The 22526-nt window shown below is 47.9% G+C and overlaps 1 protein-coding gene across 1 annotated transcript in view; it reads right to left on the bottom strand.

Moving 5' to 3' along the window:
* Nucleotides 1-490: 490 nt before the first annotated feature.
* BCL2 (BCL2 apoptosis regulator) overlaps nucleotides 491-22526 on the bottom strand; it is a 182214-nt gene continuing 160178 nt past the window's right edge. The window contains exon 3 of the mRNA XM_004268067.4: nucleotides 491-5829. Coding sequence (XP_004268115.1) covers nucleotides 5695-5829 — 135 coding nt within the window. The 3' untranslated portion in view covers nucleotides 491-5694. The remainder of the gene's footprint in view (nucleotides 5830-22526) is intronic.

The following is a 22526-nucleotide window of genomic DNA, read 5'->3' as shown; positions in this document are numbered from 1 at the left end:
GTGGCTCACAGGCCTAGTTGCTCCGTGGCATGTGGGATCCTCCCAGACCAGGGCTCGAACCCGTGTCCCCTGCATTGGCAGGCAGATTCTCAACCACTGCGCCACCAAGGAAGCCCCTGCTTTGGTTATCTTAAAATGCGCACTTCAAACCAGAATTTTTAGCTTCTTTCTCTCCTTTTTATACCATCTTTCATCTTATGGAACAGAGGTTGGGATCTTCACTTGGTCTGAGGGAGTACACCCGGCAGCAACAATGGGAGTAGAACTCAAGGCTCGTCCACCTTGAACCAAACCAGAAGGGTTAGTAACGAAGAAACAAAACCTCCTTCTAAGGTGGCTTCACCTGTTGAGCAATCCCATAGCCTGGTCCCCCCAGGGCTTCATAACCAGTCAGGCTGCCAGTGGCTCTGCTGGCTTGTTAAGAAGGTCTTTGAATGACAGGGGAAAATCACATCACCGCATCACAAACAATTCCAGGGCACAACCGATATCTCACACTGTACTTTATTTTTCTTCACAATATTAACTGGACAGACAAAGAAAGTTGAATGGCAGTGTGGCTTTCCCCAACAATACAAAGAAAATGCTATTATATTTAATGCTGGCCAAGCAGAGACTTACTTTATCTTAACTATCTAAAGTACACTTATATAGTTTTTTTTGTGTGTACAGTGTTGCAGGATATCAGCCACCCCTAAGAAGTGTCCATCTTAAAAACAGCCCATGGAAGGGAGAAGTGTGAACATCTTGATAACAAAAGCTTTCAATACAAAACCACTTTTTATACACTTATTTTTATTGAAAACAAAAATAATCCCAGTAACTCAAAACAAAAGCAAAACTTGGTTGAAAACTTAAGAAGATAGTATAATAAACACAAGCTTCCTCCAAAGAAATGTGATCGGCTATCACTCCTTTAAATGCTACCCCAGAGGCAAAAACTTAATGAAATGAGCTGGCTGGAAGGCTCACTGCAGATTCCCTAAAAGGTTTAGGGACACGGAGTTACTAATATACTATAGTCATATTTAGTAACAATCCCGGGATTTTTTGATTAAGCCTTTCCATCTTCCACAAGTGTTTCTGTCTGCTGAGCTTACCTTGGGACCTAAAACAACCTTGTCATCGATAGGATATATACGGCCTTTCAGTTATTTTTCTGGGGTAGTCATGATGAATTGGGGCAATACCATTCATACTCCATCTGGTTTTCTTTGTGCCCCATGGGATGCATATTTCATGGTTGTCTAAGGCCAGTCCTATGAGCACAGACATGGAACAGGATGAATCTTTGGGTAAGGATAAGGAACTTGTATTATTACTTACCCAGTTCAGTCTCACTTTTCTTCTCCCCATATTGTGCATAACAAGTATTTAGAAATAGATGTCCCTACCAACCAGAAGGTTTTCATTAAATATCCTGTTGGTTAAAATTACAAATTTATTGTTTAAATGGCCATTAGACACGCCCAGGCTTGAAACTGAAATCCTTACCATTGATGGCAGATGTTTACAGGAGTTTTGGTTCATCTGCATATTGCCGCACAGAGCTGGACTTTGAGTTGTCCTGTTGTCTCTAGAAGCTAAATATACCATAGAACTTGAAAATGTTTCTTGTTTGTTGCATAAGGTCCTTCACGGAGGCATCACATTGACCCTAGTGAAGTTTTCACTTGTTTGCATCTCACATCCTACAGTCCTGGCTATTCTGAAAGCCTCCACACCCTGATCCAATCTTGGGAATGTTTTGCTCATTTGAAAATTCTTCCTCCCAACCCTGCAACAAATGTCCTTTGTCCCATAATAATTAAAAAAAAAAAAAATCCCTGGGAAGATTCAAATTGAATAACAATAAAGATCTGATTGGAACCTTCATAAGCTTAACAATGTAGAATTGTATTTCTTAAAAGTGTGTAACCACATTTGTCTGGGCTGCAAAAGACACCACAGAATAAGATCAGAATAGAATTTCAACTGACTCCCTAATTTCCTTAGAATGGCTTACATTTCAAGCCCTTCCTGTTTTTTTCTGATAGAGGAGGTGTCCATTACTAACTATAAGTGATAAGGAAGTATAAAAACAGCCGCTGCCTTAGAAGTACAGTCGAAATTAGAATTTAAGTTCACATGTATAAGTTCATCATTTTAGCGTAAGTTTAATTACAATATAGACAATTTGCAATTCTGTTTATCCCATAGATCCTCGATGCAAAAAACTCAGACGTGCGTTGGGACTGTCCTACATATTTATGTCTAATCCTGATTATTAGAACTCCTCTTGATTTATGATCACTTCCTAATTTCCCACATTGGGCCAGGACTAGGTCTTTAAATGATAAGCATAAACATTTTCTAATGAAATAAAGTCAAATCTTAATGGAAGGTCATATCTGAACAGACAGAGATAAGTGAGCTGGGGCAGAGGCTGTTGGGTTTTGGCTTGAACTATAGCAAAGTGCTTCCTTCATTCGAAATGTGACTTTAAGCCACATCTTAAGCCTGCAAAATCTGAGATGAGCTGTTTGCTGCAGAAGATACGAGCTGTCATTTTGATCTCTCTTTCGGGCTGTCTGTGCGGCGAGGGCCTGGGAGGACCCAGGAGGTTCTTGGGTGCTTTTCTCCTTGTGGCTTTTTTTAGAGCCCTTGACCTCCATTTGGAAAGTGCACGTGCTCTATTGAACCCTGACCTGGGCCAACATGTGCACCACGCGGATGGTAATTCAGGTGTGAATCCCTCCTCCACACCTGTTAGGTAGGAATGGGTCTCTGCTGTCCAACTGCAAAGTAATTGAGACAATGCAAAAAAGGAGGAGAAAAAAATGACTAGTTGAGGCTTTTATATACATTCATTGCTTCTAACATGTTTTTAACAACAAGAAAAATGCAACTTCAACTACTCTTAGAGAGAGTGTAGCCACAATACTGTACAGTTCTGGGGTCAGGTGGCCGGGAACATTTATCATTAAAACCAGATAATGTAACCCCACAGCAAAACGAAACCAGTCAGAAATTAGCCCCTGTGACCTTTTTTATATATACATTTTTAGAACACTCTGCAAATCCCAGCTTGAACAATAACAACAACAACAACAAAAGACAAACAGGCTTTATATTAAAAATGTCCGTGTTCTTCATGGTTACTTCTAAAGCAGCTTGGAGGATCTCGCCACTTGGAGTGTACTGCAAACCGACTCCATTAGAATGATCTTGGCAGGATAGCAGCACAGAATTTGATATTCCATATTCCTCACTTTTGACAATGTAAACCTTTCATAAGATAATATTTTGCTTAAAAATTAGAATCATTCAAAGGTCTGATGGTCCTGTTCCCTGAGGCCCGCCAGGGAGGTCTGGCTTCATACCATGGGTTTCTTGCTTTCTCTGTCTAGGGCGTAAGCGCCACTGCATTTCAGGAAGGACCTGAGGACGGCCACGGAGAAAGGCCCTATGGAAGGAGGGTGGGAGGGCTCCAGACAGGTCTCCGTGGAAACGGGCACGGAAACCATCTCTAAAGGGCAAACCATCGGAGCCAGAATTTAATCCCCTGGTCATCTTCCATCTGGCTTTCCAGCCAAATGAACCTCATGGGTTTAACCAAACATGTATGCAATCCTAAATGATGTGAGTTAAATTCTGATTTGGCCAAGGACAAGTAAACCTAAGCAACTAGGTCAAAGGGACAACAGATACGTCCCTCACAATAAATAATTCTGTTGACATGGAAGTGGACGTAACTCGGTTCAAGCAAGGTGGCTGGGTGGCCAGCATGCTCCAGGTTTTCTCAGGTAGCTGAGACCCAGGGCTTATCTCACCTCCTCAGAAATGCTTTTAAAGAATTAAGAGCCAAAAACCTCAAATGGAAAAAAATGATCATTTTTGCTAACAAATAGTGTAGAGGCCATAACTAAATACAATTTTTTAAAAAGATGCTGAGATGCATGTAATCTTTTTTTTTAAAGCAGCTTTCGAAATATCAACCACAGCATTAAACATTGAACATGAGTACATTCCAAAGTTAATACAGATAAATGGTATATAATGCAGTAATGCCACAGTTATTCCACGTATGTCTCAAGGCTGATTCTAAACTTGAAAAAATATTTCTAGTTTATGAACTGGAGATTTCACTTCTTTTGCTACTTCTCTAGCGTTTTCCAGCACTGATTTTTTTTTTTTTTTTCTTTTTTAACGCCCCAGGATGTACAGATAATCCCCACATTCCACACCTGGAACTTTTTTCCCCCCTCCGTCAGGTTTTTCAAATAAAACCAAACTACAATGACAAGATAATGTTTTACATCGTAATTCCACAGACATAGGTCAGTTAATCCATTTTAACGCTTCCTTTAGGATTTATGACCCTCCCCAAAGTCTTTAAAATCTTGCTTTAAGCTGCACAGGCAGGCTGGCAGCCGCGCTGCCAAGGCGCACGCGAGCGTTTCCCTTGGGGGGCGGGCTCCTCAGCCATCGCCACCTCCCTCCGCGAGCAAAGGCGCAGTGCCTGTTTCCTTCCCTCCACAGTGATCAACGCCCGAAGAGCCTTGGCTCCCGGGTTCCACGCTCCGCGTGGAGAGGCGCCTAACCAGGGGGCCCCAGGGTAGCAGGACCAGGCCTCCTGCCGTCTTTCCTTGCCCGCGCGATTCTGAGCTCCGTCAGCTTCCAGACATTCGCAGACCACACCGCTCTGTTTAAAAGCCCTCGAGCAGGCCAGCGAGTGGCCAGGCTGGGTTCCAGGACGAGGTCTCCGAGCTGGGGCAAGGCAGAGCAGACCGCGGCCTCTTGCGGAAAAGCAGGCACTTGTGGCGGCCTGATGCTTCCTGATGCCGAAGAAGTCACCGAAACGTTCACTTCCTCGCATTCCAGAGGATTCTGTTTCATACACAGGCAGCGCCAGTATTTGGAGGGGAGCGTATCCAAAATATATGAATATACACGTCGGGGCTTAAGGTACTGGATGATATTGTATAAATTGCTAAAATGCTTCTCGGCACAATTGGTAGCTTAAAAAAATACTTTCCTATGGTTTAAGGGCATTTTTCCCGTCACTGTCCTTCGGGGTGGAGATCTTGGCAAACACCAAATCCATCTGAAGTTTCAGATGGTTTTCTTCCAACCGGGTGTGTACCATATGCAAAGTGCCTGTTCTTCAGGCCAGGGAAGAATGGTCTCCCCTCCAAGGACCCTCCCTCTATTAAGAACACAGCCTCCAGGGCAAAAAAAAAAAAAAAAAGGCAAAGAAACCGAACACCTTCTTCCTAACCTCCAGCAGCCAGAAACCCGGCTTCTGGAACAGTCAAGTCCTTTGTCAATTTGTTTGCTTTTCAGATGGTGAGTCAGTTGGGCCAACAACATGGAACAGAAATCCGTGTTTATAGGCACAGGAGACCAGGTGGAGCCATCCAGGTGGGGCTTAGTAATTAGCAGTAGGGTTTCCAAAGACATGTTCAATGGGACTGTCTTAAATAAATAAATCTTATTTTTCTTAATAATGTAAAAAATAAATTGTATTTCCCTTTGGCAGTAAGTAGCTGATTCGACGTTGAGCCTGAAAGCTGTTTTTTCGTTGTTGGTGGTGGTTTGTTTTTGTTTTTAAGAGACCACAGCTTCGCTTCATGGTACATCAGTGACAATGCATATTATTTCTACTGCTTTAGTGAACCTTTTGCATATGTGTTTGTGGCCGGCTTGTGGACTTCACTTATGGCCCAGATAGGCACCCAGGGTGATGCAAGCTCCCACCAGGGCCAGACTGAGCAGTGCCTTCAGAGACAGCCAGGAGAAATCAAACAGAGGCCGCATGCTGGGGCCGTACAGCTCCACAAAGGCATCCTGCAGTGGGAAGAGGAGGGAAGGAAAAGAATATTAGAGCGGCACAGACAGAATGCCAGATGACAGGGAGAAAGGCATCTGAAGTGCCTGGGCACCTTCAGGAGGGTGAGGGGAAAGGTCAAACGCACTTTGGGGGCAATGATTTCAGACCCACTCTTCACTTTCATTCAGGAAATATTTTTTGAGACCCTACTTATGTACCAGACACTGTAGAGATACAGCAGTGAATGAAATAGGCTAAAAGCGCAAAAGCTTTGACCCAGTGGAGTAGGATAGACAGTAAACAAAACTACATGTTTCATATAGTGTATTAGAGAGTGGTAGGTGCTAAGGGAAAAGATAAAACAGCAAGGGCAGTTAGAAATACGGGAGGCTTTGCAATTTTAGCTAGCATGACCATTTGTAAAAATAATTTTTAAAAAAACCCAACTACTCCTTTATTGAGTGCTTGCTATATAAACAGATGTCTGACATGCATTATTTTATTGATTCTTCATACCCATCTTATGGATTCATTTTCTTTGTTCTTGTGCTGTAGGAAAAAAGCTGAGACCGTTGAATGCTCATTTCTTAGATTTGTTTGGGAGGATTAGATTCCATGTTTGGGCCCAGTGAGTATTTGGACAATTCTAAATATATCTGAATATATAAAGCAGTAAGTGAAATGTTCCCTTGGTGTGATTAATCAGGCATGAAGAGGAAAACAAGGTGTAGCTCCAGTTAGGCCCTTCACTATGGGAGATGGTGACATACGGAGACGTCCCGCATCACTGTGTGGAGGAGGGTCTGACGATGTTTACTGTGTTTTTGTCTGTTTCGGGCAAGTACTGCAGTAGAGGGACCAGGTATCATCTTTGTCTCTCCAGTGCTATGTGTGGTCTTGATACATGTAGGTGTTTTAGAAATGTTTGTTCAATTAAAGAGTGAAGTTTTCTGAAGTCGAACATTGGTTTGAATTCTGTGTTTGGCCTAATACTTCACCTAGATGCTTACTCGGCCTTCTTGAAATTATTCCTTTTGTATACAGAAACCTCTGGACATCTTGCAGTAGTCTCGAGAGTTTAAGGCATCATTAGGGAATATTCTCATGTTATTGAATATAAACTTACACAATTATTTTTCATGACTGCATAGTATTCCACAATATATGTTTATATATCTATATCTATGCTGTACTTTATTTAACCAGTTCTATATCTGGGTTGTTTTAAACTTCTGCTCTCATAAACAACATTATGATACAGCTTTATACATAAATTCTTGTCTACTTGTTTGGATTTTTTTAGACAGATTCCCAGAGGTGAACTCAGTTGACCAGTCATCAGAATTGCCCCCCACAGCCACGAAAGGTTTGTGTGGAGCCATCCTCACTGGTTGCCCTGTGACCAGTGGCACCTTTTACAAAAGGCAAACAAGAGGGAATTCCCTGGCGGTCCAGTGGGTGGGACCCGGCACTTTCACTGCCGAAGACGTGTGTTCAAACCCTGGTCAGGGAACTAAGATCCTGCAAGCTGCAAGGTGTAGCCAAAAAAAGAAAAAAAAAAAGGCAGACATGGGTTTAGGGCAGTGGGTCTCAATGTGGTGGTCTTGTCCCCCAGGGGACATTTGGCAATGCCTAGAAACATTTTTGGTAGTCATGGTCTGGGATGGGCGTGCTGTTGGCATCTAATGGGTAGAAGCCAGGGATGCTGTTCAGTATCCACAAGGCGCCGGACAGCCCTTACCACAAAGAATTATCCACCCCAAAGCGCCAACAGTGCTGAGGCTGAGGAGCCCTGCGAAGAAAGGTTTGGAAGAAACTCTGTAATCACGGCCCAAGGAAGACCCAGTGGTCCATCTAGTGTGTCAATAGCTTTGGTCGAATTAGTACAAGATTACTTAGTCTAGACAAATAACTGCTCCCCGTGAGTGAGCTATACCTTCAGATGTACTAGATTAACTTTTACCAGGAGAGGGCGCAAGGGTTTTCTTCTTTCTTAATCTATTGTTAACATTTTCAAAGTTTGAGCCTTAGCAAGCAACGCAGTAGACATAAATGAAATATGTGCTTAGTGCCCTTAGCGCAAAGCTGAGCTAACACTCACGGCTGTTTGTCAAGACACCTCCCGCCTTCCCTACATGTAAGTGGGATAAATGGGGCAGAAAGGGGTCAGGACCTATTTAGAGAAACTGCCTCTTGCAAAGTGCATCTCAGGATCCCACAGACACAACAGCAAACGTCTAACAGCCCTCCCCTCTGTGCTGTTCTCCCTGAGGGATGGGCAGGCTGGAACCCGCAAGAGCCCAGCCAAAGGGCACCCCAGATTCCTCAGAGTACCAACACTGGGCAGTATGCAATTTGGCTTGATGTTGAGAGGGGTCAGTGGTTGGACCCAGCATCCCTTTAGTTATCAATTGAGTTTTCTGTGGCAGAATATGAAACAGGCTAAGGCCTAGGCCATCTGAACTTTCCAGACCAGGAGCCATCCTGGGAAAGTGGAGGAAGCAGCGACAAACTCAGGCTGCTTTGTCTGGTGCACAGTACCAGCAGGAGAAGAAACGCCTCTCCAAATACCCCCAACTCTCTGGGGCCAGAATAATTCCCTCTCCCAAGACCCAGCCCCTCACATTAATAACTATGCTTCTAATGGACCTCATGGCCCATTTCTGATGTGCAGTATAAAGAAAAAAATCATTTCTAAAGTGGAATGAGCTAAAGACGCATCTCTTAACCCAAAGAATGAGCACAGAGACGATGACGCAGCCCCAGGGATCTGGGAATTAGCTCTGAACTCGGGGGACAGGGTCTGGGTGAAATCCCAGTTTGATGTTTTATTGCTTATGACCTTGAACAAATTACCCAACCCTGAGCTTCATTTATTTCACCCATAAAATTGGTTGTTGTGAAGATAAACGTAGGTGACTGAAGCCATTTGTAAATGTGGCCCAGAGTGTGAACTAGTGGAAACAGTACCTTGTTCTCTGGCCTGTCTTCTTGCTAACCTGCTACATCCCTCCTAAAACTGCCCTTCCCTCCAGATGGTCTACCGAGCCTGCTAATTTCCAGAAACAATTTACTAGCTCCCTCTAAAGTGTCAGCTTTTGGTTCTGAAGATGCTTGGTGATTTCTATAGAAACTGTGAATTCAAACGTACCTGTCATGTGTTCTGGTGATAACACACGCCCAACTCTACTTCCTCGTAAATTATTAAGTCAGGTTGTAGGGCTGAGGGGCATTCTTTAAACCCCCTGAGATGGAATCTGGCTCCTACGGTTTGCCCATCTGTGATTCTAAAGCGCAGAGCAGACCCTGTTGTTACAGGACTGAAGATCCTAAAGCTACTTTCATGGAGAGTCTTCTTGCTTTTTCAAACATCCTGATTAGGGTGATTTCCGAAGTCTGTTTGAACAGTCTGTCATTATTTGTTTAAGTTTGAAAGCTGTTTTAAATAAACACATGCTCATTTTATGTATTAAAAGCAACAAAGAGGGAAAAAGAAAACCTGGGCCATCATCATGTGATTCAGACAAAATCCCAGCCTATATATTCAGAAGGCACGGCAGCCCTTGCTCATGTCAGGACTGGCAAGGGCTCTGCCTGACCTCAGGGATGGGCACAGCAAGTCCCCAGGGAAGGGTCCTTTCTTCTGTTGGCCTCTCACATCATAGAGAAGGCAGGCAGTGCCCCAGCTCTGCGTGCTCTTTTGCAGACAGCTTCCCCACAAACTACAAATTCAGAGGCCACAGATGGTCTGAGTCTGAGTTCCACCCAGGGCTGGCATCAGTGGGGCAGGGCGGCCAACATCCCAACCCCGGACCCTGGCTGCAGGGTTGGAAGTAAGCCAGGGAGATGTGGACGGGACAGACGGATGGGAACAGACCAGACTCAAGACTCCTAAGCCAGGGAAAGTTGGGGGGAGGCGGTAAAAGTATCGTCCCTCCTGCACTGGGACCACTCTCACCCGCTTCTCCCTCTTCCTCCCTCCCTCCCTCCCTCCCTCCCTTCCTTCCTTTCCCCTCTTCCTCTATTTCTCTCTCTCTCCTGCCCCCCTCCCCGACACAGACACACACATACAGGCCCCTCAAGGCAGCCCACCCTCCAAAATTTTCCTTTCCCCTTCAGAATCCTTCAAAAAGTTTCGTTTAAACCTGATTCCAAATAAAACGAGATTTAAAAACGAATCAGATTGGCAAAAACTGAAAAAGAATACTGAGTTCTGCTGAAAAGGATGGGGTAGGGATGGGGGTGGGAGCCCCAGATACTCTTACACAACTGATAGACTCCCAGGTACAGGTAAATGGAGAGACCTTTCATATTTGGCAATGTGCAGCAAAAGCTTTAAAAATATTGTCGTTTTGTTAGTAATTCTACTTCTAGTTATTTATCTTGAAAAAATTAATAAAACCTGAAAACAAAAATATCTGAAAATATGGTAATGGAATATGGGTCGGTCACTAAAAATTATACCCTATATTTATTGGCAAGGAGAGATATTCTCAACATAACACTGAGTGAAACAAAACCAACGTCCGCAAGTCCAGGCCCCTGGCTCCATGCTGGCTCTCATTGCTCCTTGCACCGTGGGGAAATTTAATGTGGTCTTGGTTGGCTATAGACAAATTAGGACTTCAGCTACGTTCCACAATCTTTGAGCTGACTTCTGTGGATACATTATATCATCATGGGAGGCCCTAAGCGGGGGAAGTCATCCCGCTATCAAAGAGCTTCCAATCTAGAGAGGGGATGCCTCTTTGTGCACAGTGAACTAAATCAAATGGAGGCGCGCTGCCATTTTCTACCTGCACAGAGCAGGAGGTCCTGTCGGCAGAACCCAAAGAAAATCAGATGGTGCTAACAGGAAACTGAACACTGCTATCAAATGCCTTTGATATTTTCTATTTGTCATGGCTTTATCATTTTGTCTCCATGGGGATCACCTCCCTCATGACAACCTGAGGGCAAGGGTTAGAAAATAGAAAAGACGGTGGACTTCCCTGGTGGCGCAGTGGTTAAGAATCTGCCTGCCAATGCAGGGGACACGGGTTCGAGCCCTGGTCCGGGAAGAGCCCACATGCCGTGGAGCAACTAAGCCTGTGAGCCACAACTACTGAGCCTGCGTGCCACAACTACTGAAGCCCGTGCACCTAGAGCCCGTGCTCCGCAACAAGAGAAGCCACCGCGATGAGAAGCCCGTGCACCGCAACGAAGAGCAGCCCCTGCTCGCCGCAACTAGAGAAAAGCCTGCGCACAGCGACGAAGACCCTAAATAAATAAATAAATAAAATAAATTTATAAAAAAGAAAGAAAATGGAAAAGGCAAAATATAGTAACTCAAAACGGAGTGGGCAGTTACCTCCAGGTAACTTCAGATCTCCTGCGCTTGTGTGGTAATACCTAGTAATGATAATGCCCTTTATATAAATGAGGCAAATGAAATGTAGACGGGGAAAGTAAGTCATTCACAGTGTGTACTAATAAGCTGCCATGAGGCGGAGAAGGGACTAGAGGCTGCGCCCGCATCCCCGGCCTCCTGTGCTCAGTGGCTGAGGACCCTGGCAGGCACTTGGCTCTGTCCCCCTGCTCCCCTCCCCCCTGCCTCCCTCACCCTGCGCCTCCCATCCAACCTTGACCCCATCCTGCCCCCCAGTCACCTCTGGCCTTCCAAGCGTCACTGAAAGTCGTCTGGCCAGGCAGATGGGGGCTGCTGTAAATTCATGGTCTCCAGACTCAGTGAATTCTAGAAAGCACTGAGCACTCCCTTCCCCTGGGTCAGAGCTTGGCTCTGCTCCTTTCCATGACTATTCCAAACAGCCACCACTGTTCTCATGTGTCCCCTCACTGTTTAACAGCTGATGTCACCTCTTTCTTCTCTGAGAAAATCGGGCCATTGGGTGAGAATCACCCCAGTTTCCTGTCTGGGAGCACCCACTAACTCACATCTCTATCTGTCCTCCCCTGCTCTTTACACCCCGCTCCCTTATTCCACCATCTCCTGTTGCTTCTGGAACCTTCCTCCATCAGTTGTCCCAGCTCCCAACTACAATGTCAACCTCATCCACCTCTGTCTCTTATTTCCTTGGCATATAAACATTCAGATTTCCTCAGAATGTCCACACTGATGCTGGGTTCCACCCTAAACATTACCTTTTCTCTTCTTTTCCCCCAAGACAAACTGCTAACCTACTCTCATCAGCTGCTTTTCTACCACATTTTAATCCATTCAGCCTGGCCGCTTCCTCCACTGCGCTTTTCTTTTTTTTTAAAGAGAGAAACTTTTTCTTTTAAATTAATTAATTGATTGATTTTGTTTGTTTGTTTGCGTTGGGTCTTCATTGCTGCACGTGGGCTTTCCCTAGCTGCGGCGAGCGGGGGCTATTCTTTTGTTGCGGTGCACGGGCTTCTCATCGCGGTGGCTTCTCTTGTTGCGGAGCACGGGCTCTAGGTGCGCGGGCTTCAGCAGTTGTGCTCGTGGGCTCTAGAGCACAGGCTCAGTAGTGGTGGCGCATGCGCTTAGCTGCTCCGCGGCATGTGGGATCTTCCCGGACCAGGGCTTGAACCTGTGTCCCCTGCACTGGCAGGCGATTCTTAAGCACTACGCCTCCAGGGAAGTCCTCCACTGCGCTTCTGAAACCACTCTCCCGAGACTACCAATACCCTCCATGTGGCTAAATCCACTGAATACTTTTCAGATCATACCTGACTGAACATTTTGACACACTGGATGCTGAGATCACTGTAAACCTTTGCCTCCTGGAGAATTTCTTCTCCATCTCTTCATGGGCACCTCCTCTTCTGTCTGCCCTGATGGGTACTTGATGCTCCCTGAGCAGCCTGGACTGTCTTCTCTCTCTTCGGCTAATCTTCACTCTCATGGTCTTAAACACCCCCCCCCCCATGATGATATCTCTGAAACCTTTGTATCCAGCCCCACTTGCTCCTCTGACAGCCAGATTCCTATTCCAATCGTCTTCTTAGATGACCCACCAGAAGTTACAATACAGCCTGTCCAGACTGGAGCCATCAAAGCCCCTCCAGCAAGCCGGCCTCTCTTCTCACCTTTACAGCGTCCATGCTCTCAAGTAAACCCACACCCTGAGAGTCTCCTAGATAGATATTTCCTCTTCTCCCCCATCCATTCATTCACAGGTAAATCCCACAGTCTTAGGTTGGGTTCCCCCAGAAGCAGACCCTAAGAAAAAGACTGGACTGTAAGCAGTTTTTGTGGGAGGTGATCCCAGGAAACACTAGCAGGAGAGTGGGGAAGTGAGACAGAAAAGGGAACGTGGCCATGAGTTACCCTGCCAAGCAAGTTACTGCCGCTGGCAACTGGAACTGAATCCTGCTGGGAAATCTGGGGGTCAGTGCAGAACACGCACATTTCGTTATTCCAGTAAGCGGCTAGGGAGCTGGGATATTTATACACCACTTCCTTCCATTCATTGGCTGAGGGTTGCTCCTATGGAGGTATCAATATCCCAGCACTTCTGGCCAGTCACGTGCACAGGTAAAGTGGGCTCTAGAGGCCAGAGAAAGCCCTTGGGGCAAGAGATTCAGATGCTGTATCTCCTGTAGTTGGAGGTCACGCTAGAGAGCTCTGAAGTGGTAAGGGCAAGGGGATTCCACAGGACGGTATATGTACCACTGATTTCACCACCTAACTATTTCTCTCCCCGGGATTACTGCTAGGATTTCCCATCTGATCTCTCTGCCTTTAGTCTAATGCCCTACCCTTCAATCTCCTCTTGCTACTGCAGGCAGAGTGATCTATTCAGAATCAAATCTGTCACTTCCATGCTTACCTCCAAATTCTTTGACATGACATCCAAGGCTCCCAGTGCTCTGCCCCAACCTCGTTTCTTGCTCAGCTCTGTCACGTGTAAGTTCATTTTAGTTCATTCAGGAATTCAGTGCAATCATGTTTTGCAGGCAACTTTCTCCAAGCCCGTGGGTTGAGTTGAATAATCCTCAGCTAGTCCCTGTTTGCATGTCTGTCTTCCCCCATTCAGTGATTAGCACCTGGAGGTGCAGGGACCATGTTTTATTTATCTTTGGATCCCTGGAGCATGTGTCTGTCACATATTTGGCACTCAGCAAATGTTTGTGGAACTGAAATACACTGATTTCTTTTACTAGAGAACAGGTTTTCCAAATGTATCTTAAGAGACGATATTTTTTAAAAGGAGCATGTTCAAAGGGCAAATAAATGATGGGCTTAAACAAAAGCCGCTGCCTTTTTTTGTAGCAGCAGCCTCTAGGGTCTTCCTGTGAGGAACTGATGCTCAGACGGTTCATAACGGTCAGCGTCAGATCTGACTGGTCAGTGTCTGTGCCATGTCGGTCGTTAACTATTTTGAATATCATCCCACCCGTATGCCCTGTGAGTCTCCAAGGAAGGGATAAGCTGTTGGGCATTTTCCAAACTCACTGGACCATTTATCCCTCTGTCAGGGAGATTCCAGCTGTGTTATGAAGACTGAAAATGCTGCCTGGAGGTGAAAAAAAACAATAATCCTGGGCACGACAAGAGGGGCAGCATTGGTGCCTGTTGTACAAGACACGGGAGATGATCAGCGGCCCCAAGTCGATCCTGGACCTTCATGGGAACATAAAGACCGCCGGTGGTCACCAGTCTCGGATTCTACTAAGGGGTCTGGGAATCATTCCCCGTAAAAACGATCTATGGTTTTCCAATGCCCAGAGCCAACTGACGTACAAGCCCCAGGAGAGAGGGAGGCACACACACAGCAGAGAGGAGGGATCTCTCTAAAGCCCGGAGGCAGGGATGCTCCGACACCCACCGTGGCTGAGATCAAAAGGGGAAGCAGGCGGCCAGGCCGCTGGGAGCGGTGGCCAGCACAGCACACGCGAGGAAGTGAGGACTGTTTCTACCTGAATAAAGCAGCTGGTGAGGAAGTGACTCCATTTCCCCCTTATCATTGGCCCGGCAGGGTTTCCTCTGCAGCCACTTGGTGCTGAATGAGTCTGGAGGGTTCCGTCTGGAGAACAGAGCTGCTTTGGGCGGTTGCAGCCTTCTGTCTCCTGGGGCTCTTCCTCCGGCCTCCCCATCCCCTTTACTCCCAAGATATTGATTCCGGGTTTGGGGGAAAAGGAAGGAGAAAAAAAACCCCGACAACCCCAGAGCATATAACTGAAGGACGCGCAGCTGCCTGGCCTGCAGATCGAGGTGCCCAGTGAGCGTGAGAAACAGGATGACCCTTCCACAAGGACTGCAGGGGCTGCCCCCCGAGTCCCCTCCAGTGAATGGGGCTTGATCTTGGAGGGACTCTGGCCCAGGGGGAGGGGCTAGTTGAATCATAGGCCAAGGACATAAAATGAAACCTAATCTAAGTGTCATCTGGATGTAACCAGAAACCTGCTAGAGAAATGGCAGGAGATGAAAAACCCAAACAAAACAAAAAAACACAACTTGCCTGCCTACCACAGCGGGTCCAGGGAAGTTTGGGTGTATTTTGTGATGCAAATTGAGCTGAGGATGCAAATCAGGCAGGGGCCCTCAGGAGGGAGGGAGGGCAGAAGAAACGAGAACCCCAAGGGTTCCTTCCCTTCTAGAGCAGGGCACAGTTTGAAAGTTATCTGCAAAGGAGTCTGTTGCTCTGGGGACCCTGCAGCCACAGGGCCAGGTCAAAGGCCGCTGGCCCTGTCCACCTGCTGGTCTAATCGCCCTGGGGCTGGGGTACGCTGCTATCTGGAGAGAAGTAGGGTGGCAAATTCCCGGCGGCACTAGCCATGCAAATACTGCAGGGAGTGGGGACTCGGCCACCTGTGGGCTTAGGTCCCTCCTTCCAGGAGGCGAGACCAGTCCAGAGCTTCAAAAGATGTCTGTGGAATTGGGAAAAGTCATGCATCTATAGCAAAAGGTGCTAGAAACTATGTTAAATGATTGGGTCATTTGGTTCATCAGGTTCGGATAATAAACCACAACGAGACTAAAGCCATGTCTGTACGAGACCTCGCAATCTCATCTTTGACTTGCTGATGCATTCGGGAACCAAACATTTTTTTATGAGGTGCTGAGGGTTCTTAAAGCTAAATAAGACACAGGCCTGCCTTGTCAGAATTGCTCCTCGATATTCTCACGCATTCACAGCAGCTCTGGTGAGCTTGAGAGTTCTCTAAACACGTTCAAAACACTTTGTGTGTGTAGGTGCGTACACCCTGCAGGGCTCTGGGGAGGAGGGGGGAGACCAAGTCTGCTGTCCTCCTCTGAAGGGTGCCTTCCACAGGACCTCACAGGCACAGAGGCCACAGGAAACCGCCTTGCAGTGTTTTGGCTTTAAAACAAAGTTACTTCATTTTTCTTCCTGACCTTCCTCATTCCACTACTTTCTTTTGGCTAGAGTGCCCTGCCTTTTCTGGTGCTTGACCTTTTCTTGCTTTGGGCTTATGCTATTTTCACTGTTTGGGGGGAAACATCACCTTATGATATTTTGTTAGGACGAAAGTACATTGAGCAAAAAAAGTGTAATTAGGGCTTCCCTGGTGGCGCAGTGGTTGAGAATCTGCCTGCCAATGCAGGGGACATGGGTTCGAGCCCTGGTCTGGGAGGATCCCACATGCCACCGAGCAACGGGGCCCGTGAGCCACAACTACTGAGCCTGCGTGTCTGGAGCTTGTGCTCCGCAACAAGGGAGGTCTCAACAGTGAGAGGCCCGCGCACCGAGATGAAGAGTGGTCCCCCACTCGCCGCAACTAGAGAAAGCCCTCACACAGAAACGAAGACCCAACACAGCCAAAAATAAATAAATAAATAAACAATTTTTTTTAAAAGTGTAATTATTACAACTCAACAATAAAAAGACAAGTAGCCTAATTAAAGAATGGGCAAAGATTTGAATAGATATTTCACCAAAGAAGATATACAAATGGCCAGTAAGCTCAAGAAAAGACATTCATCCATCATTAGGGACATGCAAATGAAAACCACAACGAGATATCACTTCACACCCGCTAGGCATGGCTTTAAAGTGAAAAGTGGACAATAACGAACGCTGACGAGCAGGAAGAGAAATTGGAGGCTGCGCACGTTGCCGGTGGGAACAGAAAACGGCGCAGTCTCTGTGGAAAACGGTGGTGGTTCCTCAAAGAGTTGGCCAGTTGTCCCATGACTCAGCAATTCCACTCCTAGATATATGACCAAGGTAACTGAAAGTATATGTTCACACAAAAACTTGTACACAAATATTCACATCGGCATTATTCATAATAGCCCAAAGTGGAAATGACCCAAATGTCTATCAGCTAATGAACAAATAAACAAAGGGTGGTACCATCCATACCATGGAATATCATTCAGCCATAGAAAGGAATGAAGCATTGATACAAGCTACAACATGGGTGAACCCTGAAAACATTACGCTGAGTGAAAGAAACCTGGCGTAAATGGTCACATATTGTAATGATGCCATTTCTAGGAAATGTCCAAAATAGATCCACAGTGACAGGAGTAGATTCGTGGTTGCCTGGGGCTGGGGAGAGAGAAGACTGGAGAGCGACTGCTAACGTGTACAGGACTTTTTTATTCCAGAGTGATAAAAAAGTTCTGGAATTAGGGAACAGTGATGATTGTACAACCTTATGAATAGAAAAACCAAAAACCAGTAAGTCAACCACTTTGAACTGAATTTTAAGGTACGTCAATTATTCTTAAAAAATTATATTTTTTACAAGTACACGAAGAAGGGCACTAAACTATTTTTATGCCATGCGGAATTGGACAGAAGAGTTCGCTTGTTCTGTAACCCTTGCTCACAGGTGTGGCCCCCTCGCCAGTGTCCAGGCCTACCTGTATGTGAGCACGAACTTCACCCCCGTGCGCTTGGCAGCAGGTTAGCGCCGGCGCTCCCCGGAGGTCACTGTCTGGGCTGTGCCTGCCACGTGGTCTGTGAATGCAGGGCATGGCCAGGGTACCTACCCCTCTCCCCGCCACACTGCCACACTGCAAGAGTTAATTCATATACCAAAAATGGGAACTGAAAGCAGATGCTTGCTGAGTCCTGCAGCTTGGCCTAAATGCTGTCATCAGGACACTGCTGCTGGGGGACAGGGGGTGAAAGAGGGTCCTTCATTTATCAGTCGTGGAGGACCAGAGTCGAGGGCCGAATGTCTGATCCTCACTTGTTTAAATCAGCAAGTGTTGACTGAGGATGGTGGTAGGGCAGAGTACAAAGAACCTGCATTTCCTAATAGGAACTTGCTGAAAGTGGCCTCAGACCTGAAGGGGGTGTGTCAGAGTGAAAAGAGCAAAGCGGAGTGAGCTGGGAGGGCGCCATCCAGAGCGGGGCTCCACCAGCCTCCCTCACTGTGTGGTTTGGCCTGCTCTGATGCTTGCTTTCAGGACCGGTTAAGAAGTCAGCACGGGCATCTTTTCTGGAAGCTCCACACCACACTGGCCGTTGCCTTGATGACAGGCTTAGACATCTGTCCAGGATCTCACCTGCCCCCAGCCTGCCCCCTGTGATGCTGCTGGTACTGGTGTTCTCAGTCTGCAGCAAGTGAGTCACCAGCTCTGCTTAAAGCTCCCAGGATGCTAGCTAGCATCCTGCTGCAAAGCACCTCGGGATATAGTAAGCCGCACCCTGGTTCCCAGCTCCCCGGTTCTGCAGCCTCGCGAGTCATTGTGTGGTGGTGAGAATGACAAGGGGATCCCCAAGCGGCCCGTGAGAGAAGCGTCTCCCGCACACCACGGAGCCGTCCACCTCTCACTAAGAGAACAGCAAGCCCGTCCTCCACGCCTGGGGAGAGGGTGGGCATGGCGGTGGACGTGCTCAGTCGGCTCCATATGGGTGTGCACGAAAAATCTGCTTTCACTTTGTAGTTTATGATTGAGTTCAGTTCACCTGGAAAGACTCAATGGGAATAAAAACAGATGCATTTCAAGGTGCACTGCCTGGCTCTTTGACAGCCCTCTTCCTCCCACATCAGACAGTCTTCCTGCGTCCAGGGAAGACAGCAGACCTCTCCATCACAAGGAAAACGCAAAGTCTCCGTTCACGGCAGCAGCTGTTACTACTGAGATGTACAAACCCGGGCAAGGTCAGTGCTGCGGGTCTGGATTCCGGCTTATTACAGGGATCCAGATACGCTGGTGCGGCCACTCATCTAAATAGATGCTCACGGTGAAGGACATCTGACAGTGTGTGCTCTCTGTTGCCAGAACGATTCAGGGCCTTATATACAAACAGAGAGAGAGACACTTGTAGGGAGAGACAGAGAGGAGAGACAAACAGAGAAAGAGAAGAGAGAGACAGAAACAGAGAAAGATAGAGGGAGACAGAGACAGACACACAGAGACAGAGAAGGAGACTGACATATACACAGAGAAAGACAGAGACACACACAGAGACAGTCACAGAGACCGCAAGACAGAGACAGTTACAGAGAGAGGGAGATGGAGACAGAGAGAGACATACAGAGAGACAGAGACAGACACAGAGAGACTCACAGGGAGAGACAGAGAGACAGAGGTCCTGAAAGCAACCCTGGATCTTCCCTCAGCACAGCTTCCAGGGGACTGCCGACTCCACACAAGGACGCCCCTCACAGTGAAGCAAGCCTGCTGTGGACACCAGCAAGGTAGCACTATGACGTGTGCGCCCTGAACAGGCCTGTCAGTGTCGTTGGCAGTGGGCACTGAGAGGGGGAGGCCACGCCCCTGGAGCTCCACTTCCAAGGCCACCGGCACTCCCGACACGTGCTCAGACACACGTGCAGCTGGCCGCGCGGAGCCCGTGGGACCCACCTGCAGAGGCGCTTGGGCATCTGCTGGCTGGACCTAGGATGGGCTCCGAACCACGCCCTGGACGACTCCTTGGCGAGGGGCCAGCCCAGGACCCCCAGGTGGCCCTGGCAGGTCAGCGGCCAGTGCCCCGTTCACAGGCCAGGCCTCACAGCTCCTCCTGTCACTGGTGCCTCGGAGCAGGGCAGCTGCAGCTGATCTCCACGAGGCAGGCATGCAGCCGGCAGCTGCTCCGTGCCCAGCACTGCGCTCAGCGCCCAGGGAAAACGCGGGGACCGCGGCATCTGTATGACAATGCATTCCTCCAACCCAATACAGCGCCTCAAATCAAGGACTCAGCAAACTCTCTCCCAGTGGGATGACTCAGAGATGGCAGTGTCCTACTGGAAACACTGCTCACCCCTAAGGTCATAAGGAGAAGTTCAAGTTTGGGCTGGCGAAGCCTTCAGGTGGGACTTTAGTTCTAACAAATTGTTATTTCCACCGAGGGAACCCCTTGGCCAAGTGCATGAACCTCGGATCCACGTGCAACATGCTTTTCACGATAAATTCGGCGCACGGTCACACGCTTTGGGCGGCTCTTGGTGGCCCCACATGGGGCTTTTTCACGAGTACGGCCCTGGCTCCTCTCACTTTGATCTCTCCTTCGGACACATCTGAAGCAAGCAATCCAACCACAGTCAAACCACTTATCCAAGTACTTCTTTAGTGTCTACTTCCGGGATGAGAAGAGAGAACTAACTGCACCAACCCCCATGAGGCGGCTCTCATAAACGATATTACACAGAAGAGACTGGGCTCAGAGAGGTTACACGACTTGCCCAAGGTCACACAGCTGCAGTTTGAACTGTGCAACTCCTAGTTATGAGCTTTTTCAACTCACTTTGCTTCTCCTGTTGGAGACAGAAAAGAAGTAGGAGGTCCAGGCCTTGAGGATACAAGCAGTAAGACAGGTTAAACAGAAAGTCCTGAAGGGTGACAGGGAAGGCTCGATAAACCCGTCAGCAGTCTTTAAGATGGGCTGGAGGGGACAAAGTTAGACAGGAGCCCAGCCTGAAGGACTTGCGTAAGGGGAGAAAAGAGGTGCTGGTGTTTCAGGGCAAGGGATTCAGGTCGGGGTCGGGGCCACACCGTGGCGGCTAGGCTCGTGTGTGCAGGTGCGGCCGAGAGGAGGGAAGAAGCCCCCGTGATCAGGGAGCACACGCAGGTCCCAAGCCCCCCACGAGCCCAGCTGCTCTGCAGTCTGGATCCCTCAGGAACGCGTGCGGCTTTTTGGATTCCCTCGCTGTGTGGTTCGGCCTCGGTGGCCGCTCCTGCACACGTCACCTCAAGAGTATTTAAAAATGACACGTAGACAGAGATGTGAACCCCAAAGCAGAAACTCCTCCCACAGTGTTCGGGGAAAGCCCGCCTACGTATGGGGCTGCTTCACCAGGACATCTGGAAGGTGAAGGAGAACGTTTCCTTGCATCACAAAAGCAAATCCAGCTAGAAGCCTATTTAGGATGTTAAGATAGGAGACTCCAGGGCCTCCATGGTGGGGAGTGGATTTCGACCCTTCCAAGGGCTCTGCTCAAGGGTTCCTGCTGAATCAAAGTGTCCCCAGCAGCGCCCCCCTGACCCCGGTCTCGGGCGGAGAGAGAGGCAAGGAGAGCCAGTCATGTGGTCCAAACCCTGCCCAAGAGCTCTTATGTGATCCAGGCATCACCCACTCCATCTCACGACCACTAACAGTTTTCTCTGCTGACTTCAACTTGGACATTGTTCAGAACTTAACAAAGCCAGAGGCCTTTAAATCCCTAGGAGCCTCCCCACAGAGCTTTTTACAAAACCCACCTGCTCGCTGGGTATTTAATCCTTTCACGTTCGGTTTGTTTCTGGAAAGCTGGAAGTTTGCGAGGTGAGTTTGTGATCGCCACAGTCAGGCCAAACTTAGTCAGAATGGCCTTTTTTAAAAAAAAAAAAACATTTCAGGAGTTGCAGCTGAGAGAGCATGTGTTCAGGGCAAGGCCTCTAACACACCAAGCTAAAGACGGCAAGTGGAGGAAGAGTTGCTTGTATACGCGGTGGCTCTGAGCTCAGCCCCCCTGAGCACACAGGACCTGACTTCCCACCAGTGGGGCGCGAGGGACGGGCGCTAGAGATGCTGGGCCTGAGCTCGTCCTCGGAGCTCCACCAACCCAGGCAGGACACCATCCTTCCATCCCAGAGCCCTTTCCCCCAAAGTCCCCTTTCTGTTTTTCTCCTTTGCCTTGGCCTTTTGTGTGGCTTTGCTATTCTCTCCTTGTCTTGCGTTTTATCGGCTGAGGTTCATTTCTTAGTTCCAATGTTTTGGTTCCTGGTCTCCCTTTGTCTGCGCTTCTCTGGGACACGACTGCTCCGAGTTTCCTGGGAGACGATGAGTCCCCACCCTCTCGGATGTGTAGAGGGCTGCACGTGGGCTATTTGGTGAGGTCTCTGCAGCCACGGGAAGGGCTACATGGGGACCTTCCATGGAATTACCTGGTGGAACGACCCTGGTCATGGGCACCAATGGGCCCGAAGCTTGCAGGAGATGGTGCAGGGTCAGGCGAGGCATCTTTGTTGCCCTCCAACCATGGCAGTTGGATAGGAGGCCGGGCCTGAGATCCTGGCTGGAATCTGTTAACCCCTGCAGGGTTAAATGCCGGTGGGGTGGTGGTGGGGCAACTGGAGAGGGATTTGAGTAGGATAAATGGGCAGAACGAAAACGTCTAATTGCGTATTTTCTTTGTGAGTTTTCACCTCTGTCAAATTCTTGAAATTCTTGTCTTACAATTTTATGTGCTTTTCATTTCCGTTTGAACCTGAAACATCACTTAAATGTCTTTTGAGGTAATCCTCACCTATTAAAACAACCCACAAAACTGGAAAAAAAAATATTAAGGTTATTCCACTCACACCTGGAGGGTTTTTCAAGGATATCTGACCCCCGGGCATAAG

Source organism: Orcinus orca, chromosome 15 (assembly GCF_937001465.1).
Source record: "Orcinus orca chromosome 15, mOrcOrc1.1, whole genome shotgun sequence".
Taxonomy (NCBI): domain Eukaryota; kingdom Metazoa; phylum Chordata; class Mammalia; order Artiodactyla; family Delphinidae; genus Orcinus; species Orcinus orca.
Note: the sequence above shows the minus strand (reverse complement) of the source record. Positions and strands in the feature narration are given on the sequence as shown.